At 41.6% G+C, this 24579-nt stretch overlaps 1 protein-coding gene across 1 annotated transcript in view; it reads right to left on the bottom strand.

Annotated features, from left to right (window-relative positions):
- Positions 1 to 20150, bottom strand: part of ACP3 (acid phosphatase 3) — a 62432-nt gene extending 42282 nt beyond the window's left edge. Inside the window, exons 1-2 of the mRNA XM_066585227.1 lie at positions 19946 to 20150; positions 1246 to 1341 (exon numbers count right to left, since the gene is read on the bottom strand). Coding sequence (XP_066441324.1) covers positions 1246 to 1341; positions 19946 to 20071 — 222 coding nt within the window. The 5' untranslated portion in view covers positions 20072 to 20150. The remainder of the gene's footprint in view (positions 1 to 1245; positions 1342 to 19945) is intronic.
- Between the last annotated feature and the right edge of the window lie 4429 nt (positions 20151 to 24579).

Consider the following 24579-nt stretch of genomic DNA (forward strand, 5'->3'; position numbering starts at 1 on the left):
GATAGAGAGAGGCAGAGAGAGACAGACAGAGACAGACAATAAGGGAGACAGACAAACAGAGAGAAAGATAGTGAAAGAAATTGGCACTCAGCAGCACTCACCACAACCCATAAGGGGGGGGGGGGGCTAAAGAACTGCACGCCTGCACTGGGACTGAATCCTAGCCCAAGGGTTAAATCCAAGAAGTAGGAAGCAGGCAGCAAAGTCCAAGTTTTCAAGTGCAAAAAGAAGTTTTATGCTTCCATAGGAACATCACATCATCATAATGATGTGATGTGATGTTCCTATGGAAGCATAAAACAGAGAGAAAGAGACAGACTGAGTGAGAGACAGAGAGAGACAGAGACAAAGAAGGACAGACAAAGAGAGAAAGAAAAGCAGACAATGCGAGAGAGATGTGTAGGCTTTAGAGATGAGTGAACCTACTCGGCCACGCCCCTTTTTCGCCCGAGCACCGCGGGGGGTAGCAGCGGGGAGTGGGGGGGGGGGCTCCCCCCTGTTCCCCGCTGCTACCCCCCGCTCCGCCACGCCTCCCCCCGCCCCCCGGCGCCCCCCGAATCTTTTCACCCGAGTACGGAAGTACTCGAAAATCGCGGTGCTCGATCGAGTAATTACTCGAAACGAGTAGGTTTGCTCATCTCTAGTAGGCTTTTTATACAATTAGATTATCGTATTAGATATCTGCTCCAAATACATAGTGACAAATAATCACCTAACCAAGCAGATTTAGAAGTTCACAACCACCACGTATGTAACATTTTATGTTCGTGTGGCGAACATCGGGTCAATCTAGTGAAATAAACACATAGACCCCCTACCCTTATGCAGACCCCAGCCGAGCCCTTTATACAGACATCAGACCTAAAACCAGACCCACGCTGTATAAAGACACCAGAGCAGAACTGTCCCTTTATACAGACCCATGCTGTATAGAAACCTCAGACCGGACTCCACAATATGCAGACCCCAGAATAGACGCTTATCTCCCATCTGATTGCCATTGCAGACTGTACTGCAATTTGCATGAAAATGCAACTTGCCTACAACTCTAAAAAAGTCACAGACCAGCTGAGCAAGTTATTCTCAGACTTTATATTGCATAACTAGAGATGATGTGTAGCCCAAGCCTGGCTGTTAAATATGTGCAAAACACTGTTTAAATGCATCCTTATTATTAGTAATATTATAAAGAAGTGAGTGGCAAAAACTGTCTAAACCCATTATATATGTATGTTACTAATATACCTCAGAGAGTTGTCCAAAGCCATCAGGCCAAGAATCTTCTTGATATTTATCCTTGGGATATGTCCTAGTTGGACTTCTGTCTCCATGGCGAAATACCTGTGAAATAATGTACACATGAAATGTCACATCTGCCTCAAATATGAATGTTATAGTAATAATATATGTATTCAATTGTACATATATATATATATATATATATATATATATATCTTCACATATGTTTCTCACATCAGCTTATGCAAACACACGCATATATATATATCTTCCTTCTTAATAGCAGCAACTAAATTGTTAACTTGTTTAATCTTCTACACTAGGATGTTTTATCGGCATGCGCACTATTTTCAATAACCAATTTGGAACAGTATAGTGAAATCCAAGGGACCCATTGGGGTTCTAATAACACTAATATGTAACAACTGGGATCTCCCTTTCTGAGAATGACTGGTTCCCTGTTCCTATTATGCACATGCCCATTCCCTCTGAGATAATAGGGATCTGGACCCTGTTGACATCATTGGATTTTATGTTTACTTTACATGGGCGAGTGTCATATCGGGCCGTGAATCATAGCCTGATATTGCACTCACCAAAATGCAATTTCCCCGCGGATGAGTGACCTTTTTTTTTGAACCACTCAGCGTCACTTTGGGGAAGTGGATGATTGCGGAGTGTCTTCCCTTGCAATGCATTCATGTGCTTTGAAAAAGATGGCCGATGTGATGTGAGGGCACGCCCCAAAGATAGGACGTGCTGCGATTTGTTTCCTGCATCGCAGTGGGATACGGGAACAAAAATCGCTCATGTGTATAACCCTATTCCAACTAATGGGGTTCATATTTGTGCATCTTGCAACGCACAACTCTCGCACGATTTTGACAGCCGCGTGAAAATGGGCTTCAGTTTCTTACCAGCATTTTGAAAAAATTGTATGCAGTTTATTTAGCCTGTGTATTAGGCTGCCTGCATACGAACGGAGATTGCGGGGATTGAACTCACAACCTTCAGGTCATGAGCAAGAGCTTAGGACTGCATTTCTGCTGTCTTAACATTTCCTTTTCCCTAACTCAAACTGATTAGTTCTTCTGTTTTAGTCTACAAAAACAGTAATAGGTAAACTAGGTCTGCGATCTCGCTGGATGCGCCCAGAGCTTAACTCTGTAAGTGAGAAAGGGAATATGAGGAGGAAGGGGTTCAGCCAAAATGTCCTATTCTACATAGTGAGGATTTTATTAAGTGAAGAATAAAGTAGGTTTTGTGATTATTGGGGTTACAACACCAGATGCCAACCAAGTGTTTAGGCAGGTTGAACAGAATATTATCCAAGCTGCCCAAGTGTTGTAGAAACTGGCATGTTGTCGTCATCAGCGCCAAGCTCTTCCATATGCATTATCTTATGTAACGCATCTAGCCATAGCAGACGTGTGTGTGGGGGGTGATGTTGATTTCCATAACTTAGGGATAAGCTGACGCATGGCTAGGAGAAAGAATCTGAGTGGGCTTTTTTTGGTCTTTGCCAAAGAACCTGGGAGCACTCTAAGGAGGGCCAGTTCTGGAGAGAAGGTCAGGGAGGAGTTAAAAGCTGCATTGTATTGGCTATTTATGTCATGCCACATAGGCAGAATTAGAGGGCAAGACCACTATATATGTAAGGAAGGAGGATTTACAGCATATGTTTGGGCACTGGGGGTACATTTTTGCCACTCGCGATGGAATTGTGAACCATTGGGTTAAAAGTTTATAGCGGAGTTCTTGGAACTTGCTGGACCTAAAAATTTTGTGTCAGGACAAAGATTTTTGCCCATTGTTCCTCTGAGATCTTTACCTAATTCCTTTTCGTAACCATGCGTCAGCTTATCCCTAAGTTATGGAAATGCCATATCTTGCTGTCTCCTCTGCCAGCAAGATATGGTATACCTAAAACATCTCCCTTATCGGTGGGGTGGATGACATGCAAAGTTTTTCAAACTGGAGCCAAAGTTGTGTACTAGGGCTGAGATATTGTATGTATGAACTTATCTGTAGGTACTGAAAGCATGTCCCGGTCAACGAGCCTCCTTCACTCAACAGCTTGGATGGCTATCTCATACCCAACTCCAAAACCAAATCACGCACACTAGGCAGATAAATTAACAATCTAGAGAGTAATGTTGAACCACCAAACAATGCCATCAAGTCTTGGTTGACCAGTAAGGGTGTGACCAGTAAGTTTAAGTGTGTCAATAGTCTATCCCATGTCTCTATCAAATTGCTCATGCATGGTGTTAAGTTAGATATTTGTCAGGATGCCCGGCGAGGCATCCAAAAGATACCCTGTGCCTGGTATGGTGTGGAGTCTTTCTCCATCTCTATCCATAATTTAGAGGCACAGGTATGGATGAGATCCAAAATGCATTCATATATGGCAGCCCCATGATATAAAGCAAAGTTTGGTTGGCCTGCACCTCCCTTGTCTTTTCTTTGTCTAAGTGTCCTGAAACTGAGACGTGGCCTGGTGTTACCCCAGATGAATTTCATCGTAGCTCTATGAATATTGGACAAGTAAGATCTAGGTAATTTGATGGGGAGTGTTTGGCATAAGTATAGGAATTTAGGAAGTGAATCCATTTTTAGTACGTTAATCCTGCCAAACCAGGAAAGTGTAAAAGGACAAGAAAGGACAGGATTTGGATATGGCATTGAATGCTTTAAGTAAAAGTGGAGCCAGTGTGTTCCAACATAGTCTAAAAAACCGGTGTGTGAACCCATCGGGTCCAGGGCTTTTGCCCATTTTCAGATTTTTTTTATAGCTTCCAAAACCTCCTGTTTGATGAAGTTGCGTTCTAATTCATCAGCTGTGGTATACGTTCAGGCGTGTGGTTATCTAAGAGGTGATGTTTTCTGTTGCTTGCGAATGTTCCCCTGTATTCCCTTTAATGTCGTATAGGTTTTGGTAATATTGCTGGAAGTTTTCCAAGATTTCTGAAGTTGAGTGAAGTAGGCCCTTATTGTGCGAATTAATGGAGAAAGTATATGGGGGGAATTGCTCTGGCCAGCCAATGTCCACATTTGTTGCCATATATTGTCTTTATAACTTAAGGCAGATTGATCCAATAGAAAAGGATTTGCTGGTGGAAGGCAGATATCTCCACATTGGTCAGTTGGTGAAGATTTGGAGGAAAGTTCTAGGGGGTCTTAGTTTTTGAGGAGGGTTTCTAGTTTGAGACCGCTGTAGAACCGTGTGATAGGAGTACTACCCTGATTACGCACTTTAAGGCTTCCCATTTAATAGGATCCGGTGTAGTGTCTGACATGTGGTCATCACAGAAAGATTTGATTGCGGAATGTATATTTTTCAAGCAAAATGCATCATTTAGCAGATTGTTGTTGAGATGCCAGGTGTGATACCTTCTCTCAGCTGGAGTATTATTCAGGGCCCCGCCAACCGGGGCATGGTCAGACCACAGAAAAACATCTATGGAGAAGGAAGGTTTAAGGTCTAGTAGGTTTTGTGCAAAAAAGTCTATTCAGCTATAGCTGTTGTGTGACACTGAGTAATGGCTGAAAACCTTGATTTCTGGATGTAACACCCTCTAAAGTCAGTGAAGAGAGCTCTCTGGTCACCCCCTTTAAATGGAGCTGAGCTGCAGTCCCAAACACAGCCATGGAAAGAGTGGAAAGCTTTCTTGTTAAAAGAAACAAAAAAAACAAAAAACAAAGCAGACTTTTTTAAACACACCCTTTAATTGCCTCCGCTCCCTTGTTCTATTTCTCGTGGATGCTTACTCAAATGACATAAGGAAACAAGACAGGAATCAAATAAAGGTAAGAAACTTTTGTTTTAACTAAATCCAACCAACCTTACACATTCTAGGGTTAGATGTCAGTTGCAATAATTGGTTTCCATTTCCTATTAAAAAATAGTGCAGCCATCTCTGCTGAAAAATGTAATATCAAATACTTGACTATAATATAAAGCAGATCAAAGTCTCACTTCGTTCCATGAAGAGGCGAGTGGTTGATAAGTATAATCATGGTGTAAACACTGACCAGAACTTAGTGGCTTCACCATTAAGCCAAGGAAATATTAACAAGTTATGCTTTTGGCTGGAGACATTTTATACAAGACAGCAAGGTAAATATACTAATATGCAGTTACAAACTATCCCAAAGTTAGTGATATGATTGTTCCCAGCAAGAGAAACCAAGTAATCTTGTAGATATGATACCTTTTAATGGCTAACAAAAATACATGATGTTATAGCGAGCTTTCGAACCTCTCAGGATTCTTCCTCAGGCATAATGAAATAGATCCGAAGAGGCATACACACACACACACACTATATATATATATATATATATATATATATATATATACATATACATATACACAGACATACATATGACAAGGCACAGACATGGATGTGATTTAATTAATTTGCACTTAAAAGAATACCAGAGCAGGATGAGTAGAGAAAAAAAATAAATACTTAAATAGTCCACTGATAAAGATGTGAATGTTTTATGGTCCCTGAATTAGTGTTAGGGGGTCACCAGGCCAGAGTGTTATCTGTGCTGTAGACTTCTCATACTTCCCACTCACACATGAATCCTCTTGAAGAATTTAATCTTTTGTTGAAAGTGTCAAAAATGCAACAAAAGATCTGAACACAGCCTACAGCCGTTTTCACATGGCAGAGAAAATTCTTTAGAATGGGGTCATACACATAAGTGATGTTTTCCTGCACTGCGATGCGGGAAACAAATTGCGACACGTCCTAACTTTGGGCGTGCCCTCACATTACCCATTGCTTTTAATGGAGTTGTCAGCAGCATTGCACTGCGTGTTAGGTGCATACAAGTGTGATGTAAGGTCTCACAGCCTGATATCTCACTAGCTAATATGAAATTAGCTTAAGGGGCTACAAACAAATTTTTACGAAGTCCAGGAAATGAGCTTGAGCTGAACTTTTGCACCCGGGCCATACCATTTGTTCAGCTAAACATCACAATCATATGCACAATCTACTATTTTGACATCTGGAGTAACACGATCACAGATGGTGGATCCAATCTCTATTCCTGTGCAGGTACTAGCCTCTCACATAGTTATAAACACCCTCTTCCTGTGACAGACACCTATTTTTTAGGTCCTGCTGCAATGCAGATGAGGGACCGTGAAAGACAGAGATGCAACATAAAGTAACCAGACAAGCAAAAGACTATTCTAGCCATCATAATGACTTACAGATAGTCAGTCTTTCATTTTATTCTCTTAGTGCAGCTGAGATAAAAGTTCTGAGAAGGGTCTTGTCCTTTACCCCTACTCCAGCTTTCTTACATTTTGAGTGGGTCAAGGACATCATGTTGTGCTCTAGGAAACTGGCCCTTTATAAGTGTCACACTATGAAAAAGGATGGGTAAGATCCTCCCTTTTCTACAGATATTAACTTTTTTAGAGGAACTACTTGATGACAGACTTTGTGTAATCAGAATTTGAGATCTTCTTCAAATGCAAACTAAATAAAGACAAAACAAGAAAGAAACTAAAATATGGAAAACACTGTCCCTATACAACCAAACCGTGGGAAGGGCCCTGTCTAAAAGCAGGGCAATCGCCCTGATAAGGACAGTCCTGACCGCATGCCTCAGCCCCTAGTTGACCCTACATGGGAAAGGGAAACAACACAAGAAATCCAAAACTAGAAATGAAAACAAATGCAGTACTTAGCTTGAGATGCTGCAAGTAACTAAGCAAAACCAGCACCAGACTTATCACCAAGGCAGCAATCCCAGAACCGCCACAACAGTTTGGCTTTGGTGTGATCTGCCCCTTTTATGAATTTGCATTAACAATCAAAATGTACCCTTTCTCTGGCATAGTTCTGTAGCATAGATACTTTCACCTGCATTGTCAGGGAAATCATGAAAATGCGACCGAAAAGGATCTTGATATACTCTAAATTGTTCTGATAACATGTGGTTTAAACGGCATTGTGACTTGTTTTGTCAAATTCAAGATGAGAGGATATCCAACCAATATCCTCAAAAAGGCCTATAGAATAGCTAAATCTGAGAACTGTGACAGATTTTTACCTACCAACACAGGCTCCCGCCCTGGAAGGAAAATAATTAGGTGTATTAGAACTTATGATGGATATTCCAGTCAAGTATGCAATATCTTGAGAAAATACTGGCCCATTCATTTAATGATCCACACTTCAAACATGTTATTATAGGACATCCCAGTGTCTACTATAGAAGAGGTACCAATCTCACAGAAATGCTATGGTAGTACAGGGTCACTTCTCACTACATGCAACAGAGTTCGATCATAGTGTGAACCCACATGCAGGCGCTTACCCTTGTACAAATTGTACATTTTGTCCTCATATTATAAAATCTGCTACATTAACCAACCTAGTGAACTATAAGACATCAGACAGTATAGTAACTGTAGGAGTAAACGGGTTGTATATGTTGCAAAATGTTCTTCTCCACAGATATACATGGAGGAAAAGTGTGCAAGAATTAAGACAACGCAGATTGAAACATCCTATCTTAATAAGAACGAGAGCCGACACTCCAGCATATTAATAACATATGTGGTGGCAATACTAAGTCTTTCAAATTTTGGAGACTTTGTCTTCTGAACCTTGGCCACCCCAGAATTTGGATACTAAGTTAAGAGAAGAGGCTAGATGGATATTCAGACTAAACAGCAGGAGCATTGTTGGACTGAACATGGGTTTATCTGTTAATGCCTTCACTTTATGGGTTAACTATTTAACTATCATATTTCCTATTACCATACATTTTATTATATTATATTGACCACTGTTTACACCTTTAATCCCTTTTCAGCGCCACTGACAGCCATTAAGGAGGTAGAATTGAATGGCTGTTTGAATAAAGATTACATTTCTCACTCGTATATATTTGGTCTAAATGTTATCTATCCCTCACAGTTGGGTAACTAACTTGTTTTCATTCGTACAATATCCTGTAAATCTAGAATCAAAAGTTCCCAAGTCCTGGTTCTTGTACGAACACTTTTACTAACACTGACTTGGTGTCTATTATTGTTTCTGACTGGCTGGAAGAGACTCTGCTCGTCTCTTTGTATAGAGAAGTCTATTATCTGGATTTTTTAGTGTAGCTTTCTCTATTGCGCATGTCTGGCTGGAATTGGCATGCACACGCTGCTCTATGCCGAGTTCTGATATACCCAATGCCTACTGAGCATGCACTGGTGGTGCTCCTGGGTTGGTTAACAAAGATTTTTATTATTTTAGATCATTTAGAATCATTCAAAATTCCAACATTATAGTCATGTTTGAAATCAGGGGGTTACAGAATCATACAGAATAATAATAAAGTTATTTAATCAGTTTTGAAAATATGGTTCAAATTTCTATTTCTTCAATAACACTGACCCCTAGTAAAATAGTGGTAATAGCAAAGGACCAGAAGCAAAAAATATTATATTAGGAGATTGGGGAGAGGGTGGAAAACAAATGGAAAAAAGGGAGGGGTAGGGGGAATGAGGGCTGTATTTATCATTTATCATGTACTTATGTCTGGCTGGAAATATTAGGATGGGCCTTTCTATTGTCCAGGTCGAAGGTTATATATCTTCAAAGGTTTGGGGGGTAGAGGATGCACTTGAAGGTAGACTAGGGTCCACTGAATGGGTCAGGGATCTAGCTGTTGAATTCCACAGGCACATGGTGAGAGAATATTGGTACCAAAATGTCCATGGTTTTTCATATAATGTTTTGTGGTCCATAGGGATGGCTGCCAACCTCTCGTTGACCATGATCCACGATAGCATCCACTAACTGAGGTCTTCCTCCAGGAGTGAGTGATTACTATACATGCTGATTGAAAGCAATAAGATATCCATTTGTGTATGTTTTTTGGGGGTGTCAGGGATCCTTCTGCCCAAGACAGCTTTCTAGGGTGATTTGTGTAGTGATAGGTTTGTGATGGTGAATATTAAGGTGTATACCTGAACCGAAAAATGGCGGAGCCTTGGGCAGTTCCATGAAATGTGTAAAAGGTGCCCTCGCTGCCACATCCCCTAAAGCATAGGCCTAATGTCTCTGTGAACATGTTGGAAATTCTCTTAGGAATCATGTACCATCTCATTAGGTGTTTGGAGTCTGTAGCCTGCGGTTAACGTCATTTTATGCCAGTCTAACATTGATATTTCGTCAAACTGCCTTTCCCATCTCTTCATGTAGGGACATTTATTCTTAGGTGTTGTAATGTTGGAGTATAGTTTGGCAATTAATCCAGGGCCCTTGGTATTGGTGTTGCAACGGCTTTAGAAAATGGTCATGTCGGCGGGGCTCAGAATTGCTCTTCTGTTCTATGCCAAAAAAACCCTTCAAGTGATTGGGAGAAACTGCCTGTGCCTTGATCAATACGTATTGGGAATTATCATAGCAGGAGGATATAGAGGATATTTGTGCTAATTGGACTGCGTGGTAGTTCTTAAGAATGTTAGGAACTCCCAGGCCTCCTGCTCTATGAGGTGCGTATAGAGTGGATTGTTGGATGCGTCTAGACTTGTTAGACCAAATGAAGGTCATTTGGATTGTAGACATTTCAGATCTGCTGGGATTGGGACGAGCAAGATGCGAAAGAGGTATAGAATTTTCAGGAGCCATGACATTTTGATGGAGTTGATTCTGCCTAGCCAGGAGAGCTTATAGGATGCCTGCCCAATTTAGGTCTTGCTACAGGTTTTTAAACAGGGGGAAGGGATAGTTAGCTTGGTATATGGTCTCAAAAGAGTTTGTAAGGTTTATTCCTAAGTATACAAAGCTCTTAATTTCAATTTCCAATGCGTTGTTAAGTTTCAAGAGCTTAAGCATGGGTGAAGCCAAATTTAAGTTTAAGGCCAGCAATTCAGTGTCATTAACTCTATGACCCGAGATTGTTCCAAATTTGTCCAGAATGTAATATATGTTGGGGAGAGAAGTGAGGGGGGAGGAGATGAACAACAAGTCATCTGTATAGAGGGTGCATTTGTGTTCCTGTCCCCCAATATGGATACCCTTCACGTTTTCATTTGCTCTAAGTATAGTTGCCAAAGGTTCAATTGCTACTGCAAATAGGAGAGGCGAAAGGGGGCAGCCCTGTCTCGTTCCCCTCTCGATTTTTATTGCATCAGACTCTAGGTTGCGGACCCGGACTTAGGCTAAGAAAAAAGCAATACAGCACTTGAATGAGGGTCTTGAATTTTCTTGCAAATCCCATTCCCTCGAGAATAAAGAATAAGTATTGCCATGATACTGATTCAAAGGTTTTGCATAAATCTAGGCTGAGGAGAAGTCCTCGCCTATTCCCCTCTCTGTCACATGGCCAAGATTGTTGATTGCCTGTCTTATTGGAGTAGCGACTTGACAACCTGGAATGATTCCGACCTGATTGGGGTGAATATACTGGCTTAAGAAGGTATTAAGTCTAATGGTCATAATTTTAGAGAGAATCTTTAAGTCATTGTTAATTACGGAAATAGGGCAATAGTTTTCGCAAGTTGTGTGGTCATTATTAGGTTTGGAAATAAGATGAATGAAGGCTCTATTGGCTGTAGGGGATAAATATGGCCTTTGTAGGAGAGAGTTGTAAAACCCTACAGGAGGGCTGCCCAGGGATGCAGTAGATTTCCTATAATATTGGAGAAGCTCTAGAAGGTTTAAGTGATTTTATTGCTACCCATGCTTCCTCCACCATCACCTCCTCTTCTAGGATGTCTCTGTGCTCAGTGCTAACCTAGGAAGGGCTTTGTTGAGCAGTTCCCTACACATTTGGTCTGGAAAACATTCTTTAGTGTATAAGCTATTGCAGAACTCACTGAATGCTCCTCCAATCTCTACTGGGTTTTGGCTCAAGTTGCCATTCTGGAGCCATAATTTAGGGAGTGCTGGGAGGAAGGGCCTAGGTGCAAGATGCCATGGCTAATAGTCTGCCATGTCCATCCCATAGTGAGAAGAATTTATATCTGGACCATCTCAATTGTTTTTCTGCTAGGTAAGTCAAGCATAAATTAAGTTCTGTGCGTGTGTTAAAGATCTCAGACAAGAGATTCAGAGAGGGGTTCTTTTTGTAATGCTCAAGTAGAGAAGAGTATTGGGCCTCTTTTTGCTGTAATTACATTGCCCTTTGTGCTTTCATTTTGGAGGCTAGTTGAATGACCTGCACCTGTACCTAACCCATATAACCTACAGGCATCTGTACCTGCACCCATACCTAAACTATACAGTCTGCAGTCATCTGTACCTGTACCCATACTGAAAACATAAAGCCCGTTGTCATCTGTACCCATACCTAAACCATACAGCATGCAGCAATCCATATGCATAACCATACAGCTTGCAATAATCTGTATATATACCCATACCTGAACCATATAGCTTGCAGTCATCTGTACCCATGACTAAACCATACAGCCTGCAGTCATCTGCTTCTGTTCCCATACTTGGACCCTGCAGCCTGCAGTCATCTGCACCTGTACCTAGACCATACAGCCTGCAGTCAACTGTACCCATACCTAGACCATACAGACTGCAGTCGTCTGTACCTGTACCTAGACCATACAGGCTGCAGTCGTCTGTACCCATACCTAGACCATACACCCTGCAGTTGTCTGTAACCGTAGCTAAACCATACATGCTGCAGTCGTCTGTAACCGTACCAAACCATACATGCTGCAGTCGTTTGTACCCATACCTATACCATACAGCCTGCAGTCATCTATACGCATACCTAGACCATACAGCCTGCAGTCGTCTGTACCCATACCTAGACCATGCATTCTGCAGTTGTCTGTATCCGTACCTAAACCATACATCCTGAAGTTGTCTGTACCCGTACCTAAACCATGCACCCTGCAGTTGTCTGTACCCGTATCTAAACCATGCATCCTGCAGTCATCTGCACCCGAACCTGTACTTAAACCACCTGATTCCTCCACCAGCTCAAAATGCTGCTGGGTGAGGAGTTGGGCACTTAGGAGCAGCACACGGCCTAGAACCTGAATATGTGATAACCTCCATTTAGATAACAGCCCGGAATTGCGGTGCGGGTGCCGTGCACTGGGGGTGGGGGAGCTTTCTCATGGGTGCTCTGCTACAGTGGCAAGGGGAGCTTCTGGGCCCCCTGGCTTAGAGGCTGGGTTTCAACTATGTCTCTGCATCTATACATGTAGAGCTGAAACTATGGTTTCATAGGCAATAAAGTAAACCCTCTGCAGAATGGTAGTTCAGGCATTAAAGATCTGTTTATTTTTGCCAGATTCATTGGCTATTAGGATGCATTAATTAATTCACAAGGTTTGAGATTAGGTTTTGAGATACTATTGACAAATTAGTGTCAATTTCCCTACTGCTTCCAGGATCAAAACTCTGTGGATGACAACCATTTGAGTACACGTAGCTACATGTACATCGGGGTCATAGGAAGTACTATGTGCTTTGTAATGTACTTTATTTGTGTTAGACATGTTTTAGGTGCTTTTCAAAAATCCTATGTAGATTAAAACTTGATAAGAAATCATGTAGATTCAACATGAAAATATGCACCAAAAAGCAAAAGTTCAAAAACACAAGAGGATCTAATGTTTGTACAGTTCTGCCTAACAAATGTATTGCATCTGGTCTTGCAAATGTAAGCTAAGCTTTGTTATCGAATACCTGAATATGTGTGTGTATGTGTAGTGCCTTGGTAGCATAAAAAGTGTGGTCATTAAGCACCTAGAAACCAATATTGGCACGGGACATTGTGTACAGTTATGGGCACTGGTACTCAGGAAGGACCTACTAGAACTTGAGCGGGTACAAAGGAGGTCGACTAAAGTAATAAATGGAATGGATGGACTACAATAGAGGTTATCAAAATTGGGATTATTTAGCTTACAAATAAGACGGATGAGGGGCGACCTAATAACTATGCATAAATATATCATTAATCAATACAGAGATCTCTCCCATGATCTATTTATACTCAGAACTGTGACTGTAACAAGGGAGAGTCCTCTACATCTAGATGAAAGAAGATTTCTACACCAACATAGAATGGGGTTCTTTACTGTAAGTACAGTGAGACTATTGAACTCTCTCCTGAGGACGTGGTGATGGTGAACTCACTAAAAGAGTTTAAGAGGGACTGGACACCTTTCTTGGGTGTTACAATATTACATGTTATAGTTTCTGACTACTTCAGAAGGGCTGGTCAGCAATTTAATTTTTCTGTAAAATTAGGAAAATTGGCTTCTAGCTCTTTTTTTTGCCTTCCTCTGGATCAACATTAAAGGGTAATAGACAGTCTGAACTGGATGGATATGTCTTTGTTTCAGCCTTACACACTATATATGTTTTAAATTATTTTTAAAAATGTATAATTCTTTGTTTTTAAATCTTACAAATTATCATTAAACAGGATTCCTTACTAGTAATTGGTTTTCTATGAGCCCATGAGAGCACCTATGAGACAGCCCGTCTCCCTATTGTTAAAGGTTGGAACACCCTTCACCTCCTCAATTCTGTAGCAAGATCCATGGACTATTTGAGGCCATTTTCTATTTTATTTGTTAGATTAACTTTTTTTTAGCACAGTAGTTGGGGGCTAATTATCAGTGCTATCATGGACTCATGGAAAACCGCTAATGGCAAGTAATCCTGTTTCCATTATGCCCATGACAGCAATATGAGAAATTAAAATAAATAAAAAACTAAAGGGGTTGTTAGCCTTATGTACTACTTCTACTGATGGCTAATAGCCTAATGCATTGGAGAATCCACCAACAGAGTACAAGTGAAACTGATGGCTAATAGCCTAATGCATTGGAGAATCCACCAATAGAGTAATAGTGAAACTGATGGCTAATAGCCCAATGCATTGGAGAATCTACCAATAGAGTACTCATGAAAATTCAAGAAGCTCTTACAGATTTGCTAAATGAAAATATTGGTACTCTAGTCCTGATACGGAAACCATGCCACACAACCCATTGGACATTCTAACCATACAGAAATATATACCAGCTTGTTAGCCTCCAGGATCCAACTGGCTCTTGCATTAGTGGCTTCTCCATTACATCCATGGAAATATAACTTTTTTATCGTTCCAAGATAAGAGGGAAAGGATAATTAAAAAAAAAGAACATAGTACAACAGAACATTGAACGTAGGATGATACAACCTCAGGAAAAGCCTAAGCAGAGATTTTAGTTTTAGCTCTAAACTGGAAAATTAGGATGATTTGTGTGGATAGCGTGTTCCATAAGAGCTCCCAACTGAAGTCAAAGTAATTTATCCTAATGATTAGTATTCTAGTAAAAGCAACAAGTCAAGGGTGAAGGCACCTATGACTACCATTTCACATAAGGACATGGATTCAGAAAGAAAGTTTCTAATACAAAACTTTCTACGGGAGGTAACATTCACCCGGTCTTACCCAATGTAACGTCTATATACTGAAAGCTGCACATCATGTTCTTATCCTGTTCTTATGTAAGCATCTGAACAGTTTTACCTCAGTCACCAAAGGTAATCTTTACCCGGGACATTACTGAAAGGGTATGATGAGGAAAAAGAGGCTTTGTCTGCTGACTCTTCCACTAAAGATCACAGGCTAAGCCCAAAGGCCATAAAACATAGGAAAGGGGCATAAAGGTCCTAGGCAAAAGCCTGGAGGCTATAGAGGCATCAGGCAAAAGCCAAGAGGCTATAGAGGCATCAGGCAAAAGCCTGGAGGTTATAGAGGCATCAGGCAAAAGCCTGGAGGTTATAGAGGCATCAGGCAAAAGCCTGGAGGCTATAGAGGCATCAGGCAAAAGCCAAGAGGCTATAGAGGCATCAGGCAAAAGCCAGGAGGCTATAGAGGCATCAGGCAAAAGCCTGGAGGCTATAGAGGCATCAGGCCAAAGCTTGGAGGCTATAGAGGCATCAGGCAAAAGCCTGGATGCTATAGAGGCATCAGTCAAAAGCCCGGTGGCTATAGAGGCATCAAGCAAAAGTTCAAGATTCTTTTAGAAAGTCCTCATTTCTTCTCCCAGGTTCTCTGTTCCAGCCAGTGGTAATACTAGGCATTGCTCGGATTAGTACATACCTGAACTCCATCTGCTGATAGAAGTTCCAAAAAAAACGGGTGGTCAGATATAGCGAACGTTCAGGGGCAGCAACACAGGGAATACTCCACCACTAAAGGGTTCTCCCATAACTGCAGGAGAAGGATCACGTAAAACTAGAAGAAAAGAACCTTGCTTTCCTGACCTCTGGAGACAGGGGAGCACAGCGTCTGCTACAGGGGGAAAGAGCATGATTCCAGGTTTAACCACTGACTCCCCATGAAGACTTACACTGGACAGATAACTTGTTATGTTAATGAGTTTGGGAGTGAGGCCTTGCACTCCATAGCATTAGTGTTCTGGAAGAATCCTTGAAAGAGCCAAATCGCAACTCCCTCAGCAATTTCCAAACTGTTCTATGGACAGGAACTGAGGAGGTGAACGGTGTTCCCGCTTTTGAAGAGATCTGGAAGGTTCCTGTTTCCTGTCCGGAGGTAGGTGGGCTCTCTCATAGATGCAGTCATGCGCGTGAAATATAAGAATGGATTCCCTATTTTGTTTTAGTCATGTTGATAAATAACTTGTATAGTCACATGTTGGGGGCAATTATTGTGATAATTTGATGTAGGGGGCGGTGAGAAGATCAGTGAGATCTCAGCAACAGCAAAATTATCTAGTTTAGTTTTACTACTTTTGCATACTAAAAACAGTTTAAAAACACATTGTCGCAAATAACGAATACATCTGTATATATAAAGGTGAAAACCCTCACTGATTGACTCACTGACTCATTGACTGACTCGCCACTAATTCTCTAACTTCCCGATGTTGTACAAGCTTGAATTTTTGGCATGACCATTCTTTAGATCCGAAAAAGGAAAGTAAAAGGGTCACAACTTGATTATTCACTGCTGAGTGCAAAAGTATTGGCACCTCTAATGTACATAATCTAATTCTCTAACTTGCCGATTTTGTACAAACTTGACATGTGGCTAAGAAGGAGCTACAGCCTCCAGTCTGGGGGTAAATTTGAATAAAAGGGGGCGTGAGTAGAGTGGGAGGGATGGCACATTCTGCAGAGGGAGATCGGTACATGTAGTCTGAGGAAAATCTAAGGCTCCTCTATGTGTATACATATTTTTTTCCTCGGTTTTACCATGACTTCATAAAATTTTCTGTGTGAACAACAGGTAAACCTGTACCAAATTAACTCTGGCAAAGCGGGAGTTTCGAGTTTCGATATTTCGATTGGTGGAGCTATGTAGAGCTTGTTTACAGAATGATCTGTAGCTTTTCGGCGCATACAACTTTGCATTGCTTCTTATTCCATTATGTAGGAGGATAAGCTAAAACAATTCTGGCATTGTTTTTTGTTAATTGCATTATTGTGTGGGTTAAATAACAACTTTATAGTTCAGGTTAATAGGGATGTGGCAATACTAATTATGTAATGCTTGTTTTAACATAATGAGGCATTAAAAGAGGGGTTGAGCATTAGTTTTTTTTAACATTACATAACTCATTTTCATTTGTTATGGGGACTTTAACAAGTGATCACTCGATCCCTTCTGTAATACATTGCAATACTTCTATACTTCTGCATGTCACTATGTTCTGCTTACCAGCATAATGCTGACAGGCCTCTGGCATATTGTAATAGGTGTACTAAGATGGCAGACCTATGGGTTGTTTTGTTAGGTGCTTGGCTAGCATTGCAACTATTAGCACCCCTTTTAATGGGTTTCAGGTGTGCAAAGGGGTGAGGGGGAGAAAACCCCTCCTTCTAGATGCTGCAGTCTGCATTAAACTGGCATCTAAGGGTCTGAATGGTTAGAACTGGAGTTATTTGACGTTCATGTACATCATATAAGGGGAGGGTTTAAACCTCTACTCATTTTGGGCTTGGGAGTCCAGTGACTAATGGTTATCTTTGTACACATACTTGCGCTATGTCTACATGGTGACTTGGCACGTGACCCAGGTCACGCAGTCAAAGATTTTAGTGTAGCTATCTATGTTGTGGCCAAAATCTCTGTGTATCCTTAGCCTATGAAGGGAAGGGGCTCAGATGACTAGAAAGTCTAGAATGCGCAAAAGGTATACGTGAATAAATTACTAATAATAGTAACATAGTATGACATGTCCTTCCAGTTCAACCAATTAGCCCCCCACAATGTTGATCCAGAGGAAGGCAAAAAATACCCCAATGAGGTAAAAACCAATTTTCCTCATTTATGGGAAAAAATGCCGTCACCCCTCAGCCAATCTTTTTTTCTAATCTAACCCCAATTTTGATAACCTCTCTGGGTATTGTAGTCCACCCATTCCATTTATTACTTTAGCTGCCCGTGTTTGTACCCGCTCAAGCTCTGATATGTCCTTCTTGAGTACCGGTGCCCAAAACTGTCCACAATATTTCATGTGTGGTCTGACCAGTGATTTGTAAAGAGGAAGGGCAATGTTCTCATCATGTGCCTCTAGACCTCTTTTGATGCACCCCATGATCCTAAAGTGAAGCTTGTCCCTCAAATCTATATATCAATTTTCTAAGCAATCCCTGCTCTATGATCTGCCTCCTGCAGCTTGGAGTTAGGGTTGTATTTATAACAAGGTACATGTGCCTAGGCTGTGCAGAAGGAGGGGGGCATCACTTTAAAGCTAAAATTAAGTTTATTATCTTTGTATAGGCTAAGCCTGGGTTCACACAGGGCGGATTTGCTGCTGTTCTGCTGCAGTTTGCCATTGCATATCCGCACTGCGGCAAAACCACTGCGTTTGCAGTGCAATGCAGTGCAAATGTGTTTGGGCAAAAAGCTGTTCTCACAGGACGGATTTATTCCGCACAGCCGCAGTGCAGAAATGCGGCTGCGGTGTGGTTTTTCAAGACGCAGCATGTCAATTTTTTTGACTTTTCCGCGGCGCTTTTTTGTCCATAGACCTCTATGGACACAGCTAAATATGCACCAAAATATGCTGCAAAAGTAAAAAAACGCTTGCAGATTTTCCACGCGGAAAATACGCAAGCAAATATGCAAGACAAAAATAACCTTGAAGCAGTTCTTCTGTGGCAAAACCGCAACGTAAAAACCGCTGCAAAACTGCGGCAAATCCGCCCCGTGTGAACCCAGCCTTAGTGTTGTAGATTTGTCATATCAGCAAACAGTGGTCCTGCTGTGAGTGCAGTTCACCAGCAATACAAATCAGTACACAGACAGTGCTGATAACATCCAGAGCTGCTATAAACAGATTTCATCATGACCTCTATGGAAGTCTGCTCACTCTCACAGGTCTGTGTGTAAGGACAAGGGGATGGCAATGTACTGTGCTGTAGTATGTCCGGTATGTGATCATAGAAAAATAGAAATACAGGATGAAATAAGCAGTAAAGTGCTGCCCACAAGTGAAAAGTGCAGAAAAAGGAGCATCTATAACCAATCTCTCATTTCTTTATACCTTTGGATTACAGTACAGTAAATGGAAACTAGTGATGTACTGTAGTCAACCCAATACAGCTGAATGGAGTGCATGGGACATGAAAGATGTTGCACATTTAAGGTCCCCTTCAAACAAGCGTATGTGCATTTATTCGTTTATTAGCGCAATTTATTTGCGCAATTAAATGAGACTTTCTTGATTCCATAACAGTGTATTTTACTGTACTTTTTGCACCCACAAGGTATGTTCATTTGCATGCGGCCAACAAATATACACCGATTTAAATGGCTTATTTGTCCGAGTTCCAGAGGTGTTTTTTTCTGATGCAAATAAGGAAGATGGAACAATACCTCTGCAGCGCCACCTATTGGATGGCAGCATTCCTTCAAATCAATGCTTGATCCTTTATACAGGTCTGTGGAGCAATGATTGGGAATTGAAAACCAAGCAGATTCCATACACAGGCAGCTGTTTCGGGGGGTTTGCTCTTCATCAATGTGCAGTAGGATCCTGGCTTGGCTAGTGAGAGCCCTGTGATATGGGTCAGGAGGGGTAACATCACTCCTTAGGGAGAGCACCAAGAAGGTGAGTGAGGAGACTTATAAGGCCATCCATGCTCCTATGGGTAATATGCAAATAAGGAAAATGGAGCACTACCTCTGCAGCGCCACCTATTGGATGGCAGCATTCCTTCAAACCAATGTTTGACCCTAAATTGTAAAGCAATTAGGCAGAATATCACACATCGCCTTGTCTATTACGTGCCCATTTGTGCACCCCCACTGACTTATATGGGAACTTTTAGTGCACAAGTATAGCATGTTACGGGATTTTTTGCATGATGAAATGCACAGGAAAAATACTCGCAAATAAATGGACCCATTGAAATTTTGCACGTGCAAATACACCTGTCTAAATCTAGCCTGAATGACAAAACTCAGATCTGACAACTCATCTTAAAATACTATTACCTGTAGTTTTCTATGTGACTGCAGATATCCTAGCACATTCTGGGCTCACTCACACAGATGCCTGCGGTGCGCGTATTATTTTTCCCGTACATAATACGCACTGCACTGTACGCATGCGACATGTTAAATCCCTATAGCCTATATTGGTGCGTATACGTAACAAGCACCCCAATAGGACATCCTGCGTTTATAAATAACTACATGTTCTAAAATGCCGACAATGCGATCTTTTACTCACCATAAGAACAAACTTCAGCTTTTTGTCTGTACTTGGTTGGCCCAACACCAGAAAACACAGAGTGAGAAAAAAAGAACCCGATAAAAACCATCTTGAATGGCTGACATTGAGTTTTGCAGTCGACATTCTGTGGCTGTAACCTTGCCGAACAGGTAGATCTGACAGGTTGCTTAGACAATACAAGGCATACTTAAGGGAAGTAGGGTGGAGCCAGGTATTCCAATGCCAAAGTGAAAGAAATACTAAGTGGTTTCAAAAGCCTGAACGTCTGTGCCAACTCCTCCCAGCACAATAATCATAACTTGTGATTGCTTCATAGCACTCCACTCATTGCATTGTGTACAACGTCTACAAGTAAAGCTGAACTTCATCATCACAACATTATACACTTATTTTGCATTTGCAATGATGGAAATCACCTACAATTGCTTATGCGATCTCATATTGTCATTCTGAACCTTTAGCTCTAATGTATATGCCACTAAAAGGAAACTGTCAGCAGGTTGGGCTTACTTTGGATTAAGACATCTGTAAGATATATTGTCAAAGCTGAAATGAGGTGTGTAGTTTCATCCTTTAAATAGCACTTGAAAACTGGAGGTCAAAGGTGCCCACTGCCAACCCTGGACTCTGACTTTGCTTTCAATTCCTAGTCATTGTTGCAAGCTTGTATAAAGAGTCTGACATTGACTTTAGGAAGTGCTGCCTTACAATAGGTGGCACTGTGGAGGTAATGTTTCATCTCCCTTATTTGCATATTACCCAGAGGAGCATGAATGGCCTTTTAAGCCTCCTCCCTCATCATCTAGGTGCTCTCCCTAAGGAGAAAAGATAGCGTTTCTAGCCCTTTTAGAAATAAAGTACTTCCTAAGGATTTATAGCCGCAAGCCAGTGTCTCACATACAAGTTTACATAAATTAATGTAAAAGGACTTGTCTTGGTGACAGCTTTACAGATTTGTATGAATCATACACACACAAGTTTTTGCAACATTTCAGAATAAAGCGGGCTCCTATTAGCATGGCGTTCTCCAGGCAGCAGTATTGATCCCAATTATAATAAATCATTGTCCATGCGGTTGCTTCAAAAAAGCAGAGTAGAGCCAATACAAGTAAGAAGTGATATAGTCCTGCCCTAGCATCCCTGCAATTTTGCTTTAGCAGTCAGTGGGAATCACAATGGTCAGAAACTGGTATTGGTAACATAGTATAGCAATTTCCCACCAATGTTTATGATAAGACAACCCCTTTTAATATAAAAATATTCTCCAGGAATCAAAATCAATATTTCCAGCAGTATCGGACTGGGTTGCCCACCAGTAAAATACATATCCATGCAAATTGGATTACCTGATCCCCATTCTCAAATTCCTCACCGATATGCTTCAATAGAAAGTGGTTGTGTTTGAGTGTGGCACTGTTTCCACTGACTTATATAGAGGATGCAATAGGCAAAACTCGGTAGACTCCAATTCACCCAATATGTGCAAATCCAGGCTCAGCTCATATGGGGATAGGGACTGGAGGGCTACCTTGGCTCAGGGTCCACCGGGGGTGATTTACCTGTTGGCCTGTGGGCCAGTCCAAGCCTGATTTCCAATATTCGTACACTTTTTAGTGCACATTACAAAAAAAGTCTGAATATTCTTTAACGGGAACCATGGACACCCTGAAATACTCACACATTACAAGCAGCTAAGTTTTACTCTGAAATGATGCAGCATTTCACAGAAAAGAAAGTTTAAACAGAGCCAGGCACAAGAAGAAGTGTTCACTGGACGGCTCCAGCTTCTCCCGCTTCTCCAGCTCCAGCTTTTGCCTCCGGATTCTTCACGCTCGGCTCAGCTTGACCTTTCAACCGATGCATACTCCAACAACCATGTCCTATTTTCAGGCTTTACTCTTAATCCAGTACAAAGAGGTGCCGGCTCCTCCATTGAACGGACCTCCCCGGTTGCCTGATGACGTTCCAGGTGTAACTATACATATAAAGCTACTTTTTACGAGGAGTGGGAGTCAACACTGACTCTTTGTCCCGGATGACTACAGGTTTGTGCCGGTGTTAGGATAGCATGAATATACTTGCAGTTTCTCTTTAAAAGATGAGTGCGGAGTATAGAAGAAAACTTGAGGAAGCAGAAAGAGCTAAGCAAGTCTTTTCTGGTACTACCGGAATATCACGTTTTTTTTTCTTCTTCTTTTCATTAGCTTGAAAGTGAATTGTTGGAATGTAAAGTATATTGAATTATTGTTTATGAAGTGCTAAAACAGCAAAAGGGTAATGAAAACGTATTACAAAGATGCCACATTTTATATTCAGCGACACAAAGCAATGTCTATCTCACAAAAATGATTACACCCAAGAAAGTTAATTGGCTCGTTCTATTACTTCATTCTATTATGATTTTGTATTCTGCAACCCTTTTTTCATGTCATATATTCTAAAAGGACAGCAAATAGTATATAGTTATAGACCTTTGCAGCGAGCAGATGTTGGCAAGAAGGTAGCCCGAGTGGTTGTGCTAATTCTAACTGTGTCACAGGGGTGGCTACTCTGCCTGCAATGGTGGATCGTGCAGCAGGTGGACTGCAATAGGGCCCTAGCGGGAGCCATCTGTGGTTGGTGTAGGTTCGGTGTGAAGCCAGTGCCTCTTAGTGTAATTCGACAATGAAATAAAGAGTCCAAGCGCTGCAATGAAACCGAAGTCACACAGTTTACTTGTAACTTTTAAAACAGGTCAAAATCCAACATGGAAAACTAAATACATTTCTGGTGCACTCAATGGAGGAAGAAGCGAGGTAGCCAGACAGAATGAGGGTGACTACCCACTAGCGTTTTTTTTCCACTGCAAATTCGCAGCGTTTTTTTTTCCAATTGTCAATGGGACTTTCTAATGTTAAAAATGCAACGCACCATAAATCCAAGTTGCGTTGCATCACGTTGCATTTTTAACATTAGAAAGTCCCATTGACAATTGGAAAAAAAAACCGAAGCAAATTTGCAGCGGAAAAAAAAACCGATAGTGGGTAGTCACCCTAAGGGTTAGCTGGCTTAGGAGGTTGTTCTAAAAGGAATGGAGTACATTCTCGCTTGTAGGCACTCTGACTTTCTGACTGAACAGGGACAGATTAAACTCAAGATTGCGGTGGCTGTTTTCCTTCCCGCTGACAAGAAAGCCTTCCCTGGCTATAATCCTTCAGAGCAAGGTTGAAGAAGACTAAAGACAACTGAAGACTCCCCTCTTTCCTGCTGTACTCCCCTCCTGCAAACTCCACAGCTAGCTTTCCTCCATGGCTGGCCTCAACGCCCAAAGCCTGGGCTAGCCTCCTCGCCTCACTCTCCAACTCCCTGCCACTTTTCTTCTCCCCTCTTTGCCCCAATCTTTAATCTTTTATGCCCTCCCCATCAACCAATCCTGGACTATGGGGAAACCTTCTACTCAATCCTAGGACTCAATAGGGATGACTGACAGGTAACAGAGTGGGTTAGCGTGCATTCTGCATAATCATGCATAGTTAGACCGAGACAACATCAGACATTAACACTAAGGCCAGCTGTCCATGGGCGTTGCGATTTACCGCCGCGGGAGCCTCCACAAGGGAGCATTATCTCACTGCGATTTTCCACAATGAACCTATCATTATGATAGGTTCATTGTGGAAAATCGCGGCATGCCACAATTTTTACACGCGACAGGAAAATCACCATGATTTTCTGCTCATGTACATTGGGCTGCGCTTTCCACAGTTATCCTATAGAAAGTGTTCATTGCGTTACCCACATGTGGATTATCGCCGTGGGTAATGCAGTGAAATATCGCCCGTAGACAGAAGGCCTTAGGGGCTCAGAGAAAATCAATACACATAACAAAACACTAATACACATACACACACATTAATACACATAGACAAACATTAAGACAGGGATGAACATACACACTCCACAGGAGGTAGCTGACAAAGTGCTGTGGGGCCCCACCTCTGCGGTGCTACACCTTTACATGACACTCGAGTAACATTAGGCCTCTGAATTGGCCAGAAAATGTGGGCCCTGTACAAGAAACAGCCATTTCCATCATTGATAGAGAACGAAGGGATGCAACAAGGAAAAAAAATGGTGGTTCAGTGCAATGCTTCGGAAACAATCAAATTCTTAGGACGTTGAAGTTCAAATCCTCCTTTATTTGGTAATATAAGCAACTGCATTTATTGGAAACCACATTTCGGGGCGAAGCCTCTTAAGCAGTTCATTGGGATTACATAAGGTCGGAGACCTAAATAACGTAAAGCCCCAACTGCAGGGGAAAATGCTGGCATATTGAAGCTGGAAAGCAGAGGTCAGAGCCGAAGAACCTGAAACAAAGTCATTGGAATGGGGGATTTAAATGCTGGTTGCTTATATTACCAAATAAAGGAGGAGTTGCACCTAATGATTCTAAGAATTTGATTGCTCCCGGAGCGTTGCACCAAACCACCAGTTTTTCTTTTTTGCATCCTTCTGTTCACTTATTTAGGTGCAGCATTATCTCCCTGGAAGCACCTCCATAATTTCTTGTACACTACAAATTTAGATGGCCCGTGCCATTTCTTTGGGCAACTCTTACTACACATGTTTTGCTCCATCCATTTTTTCTA

The sequence above is a fragment of the Eleutherodactylus coqui genome, chromosome 12 (assembly GCF_035609145.1).
Source record: "Eleutherodactylus coqui strain aEleCoq1 chromosome 12, aEleCoq1.hap1, whole genome shotgun sequence".
NCBI classification, from domain to species: domain Eukaryota; kingdom Metazoa; phylum Chordata; class Amphibia; order Anura; family Eleutherodactylidae; genus Eleutherodactylus; species Eleutherodactylus coqui.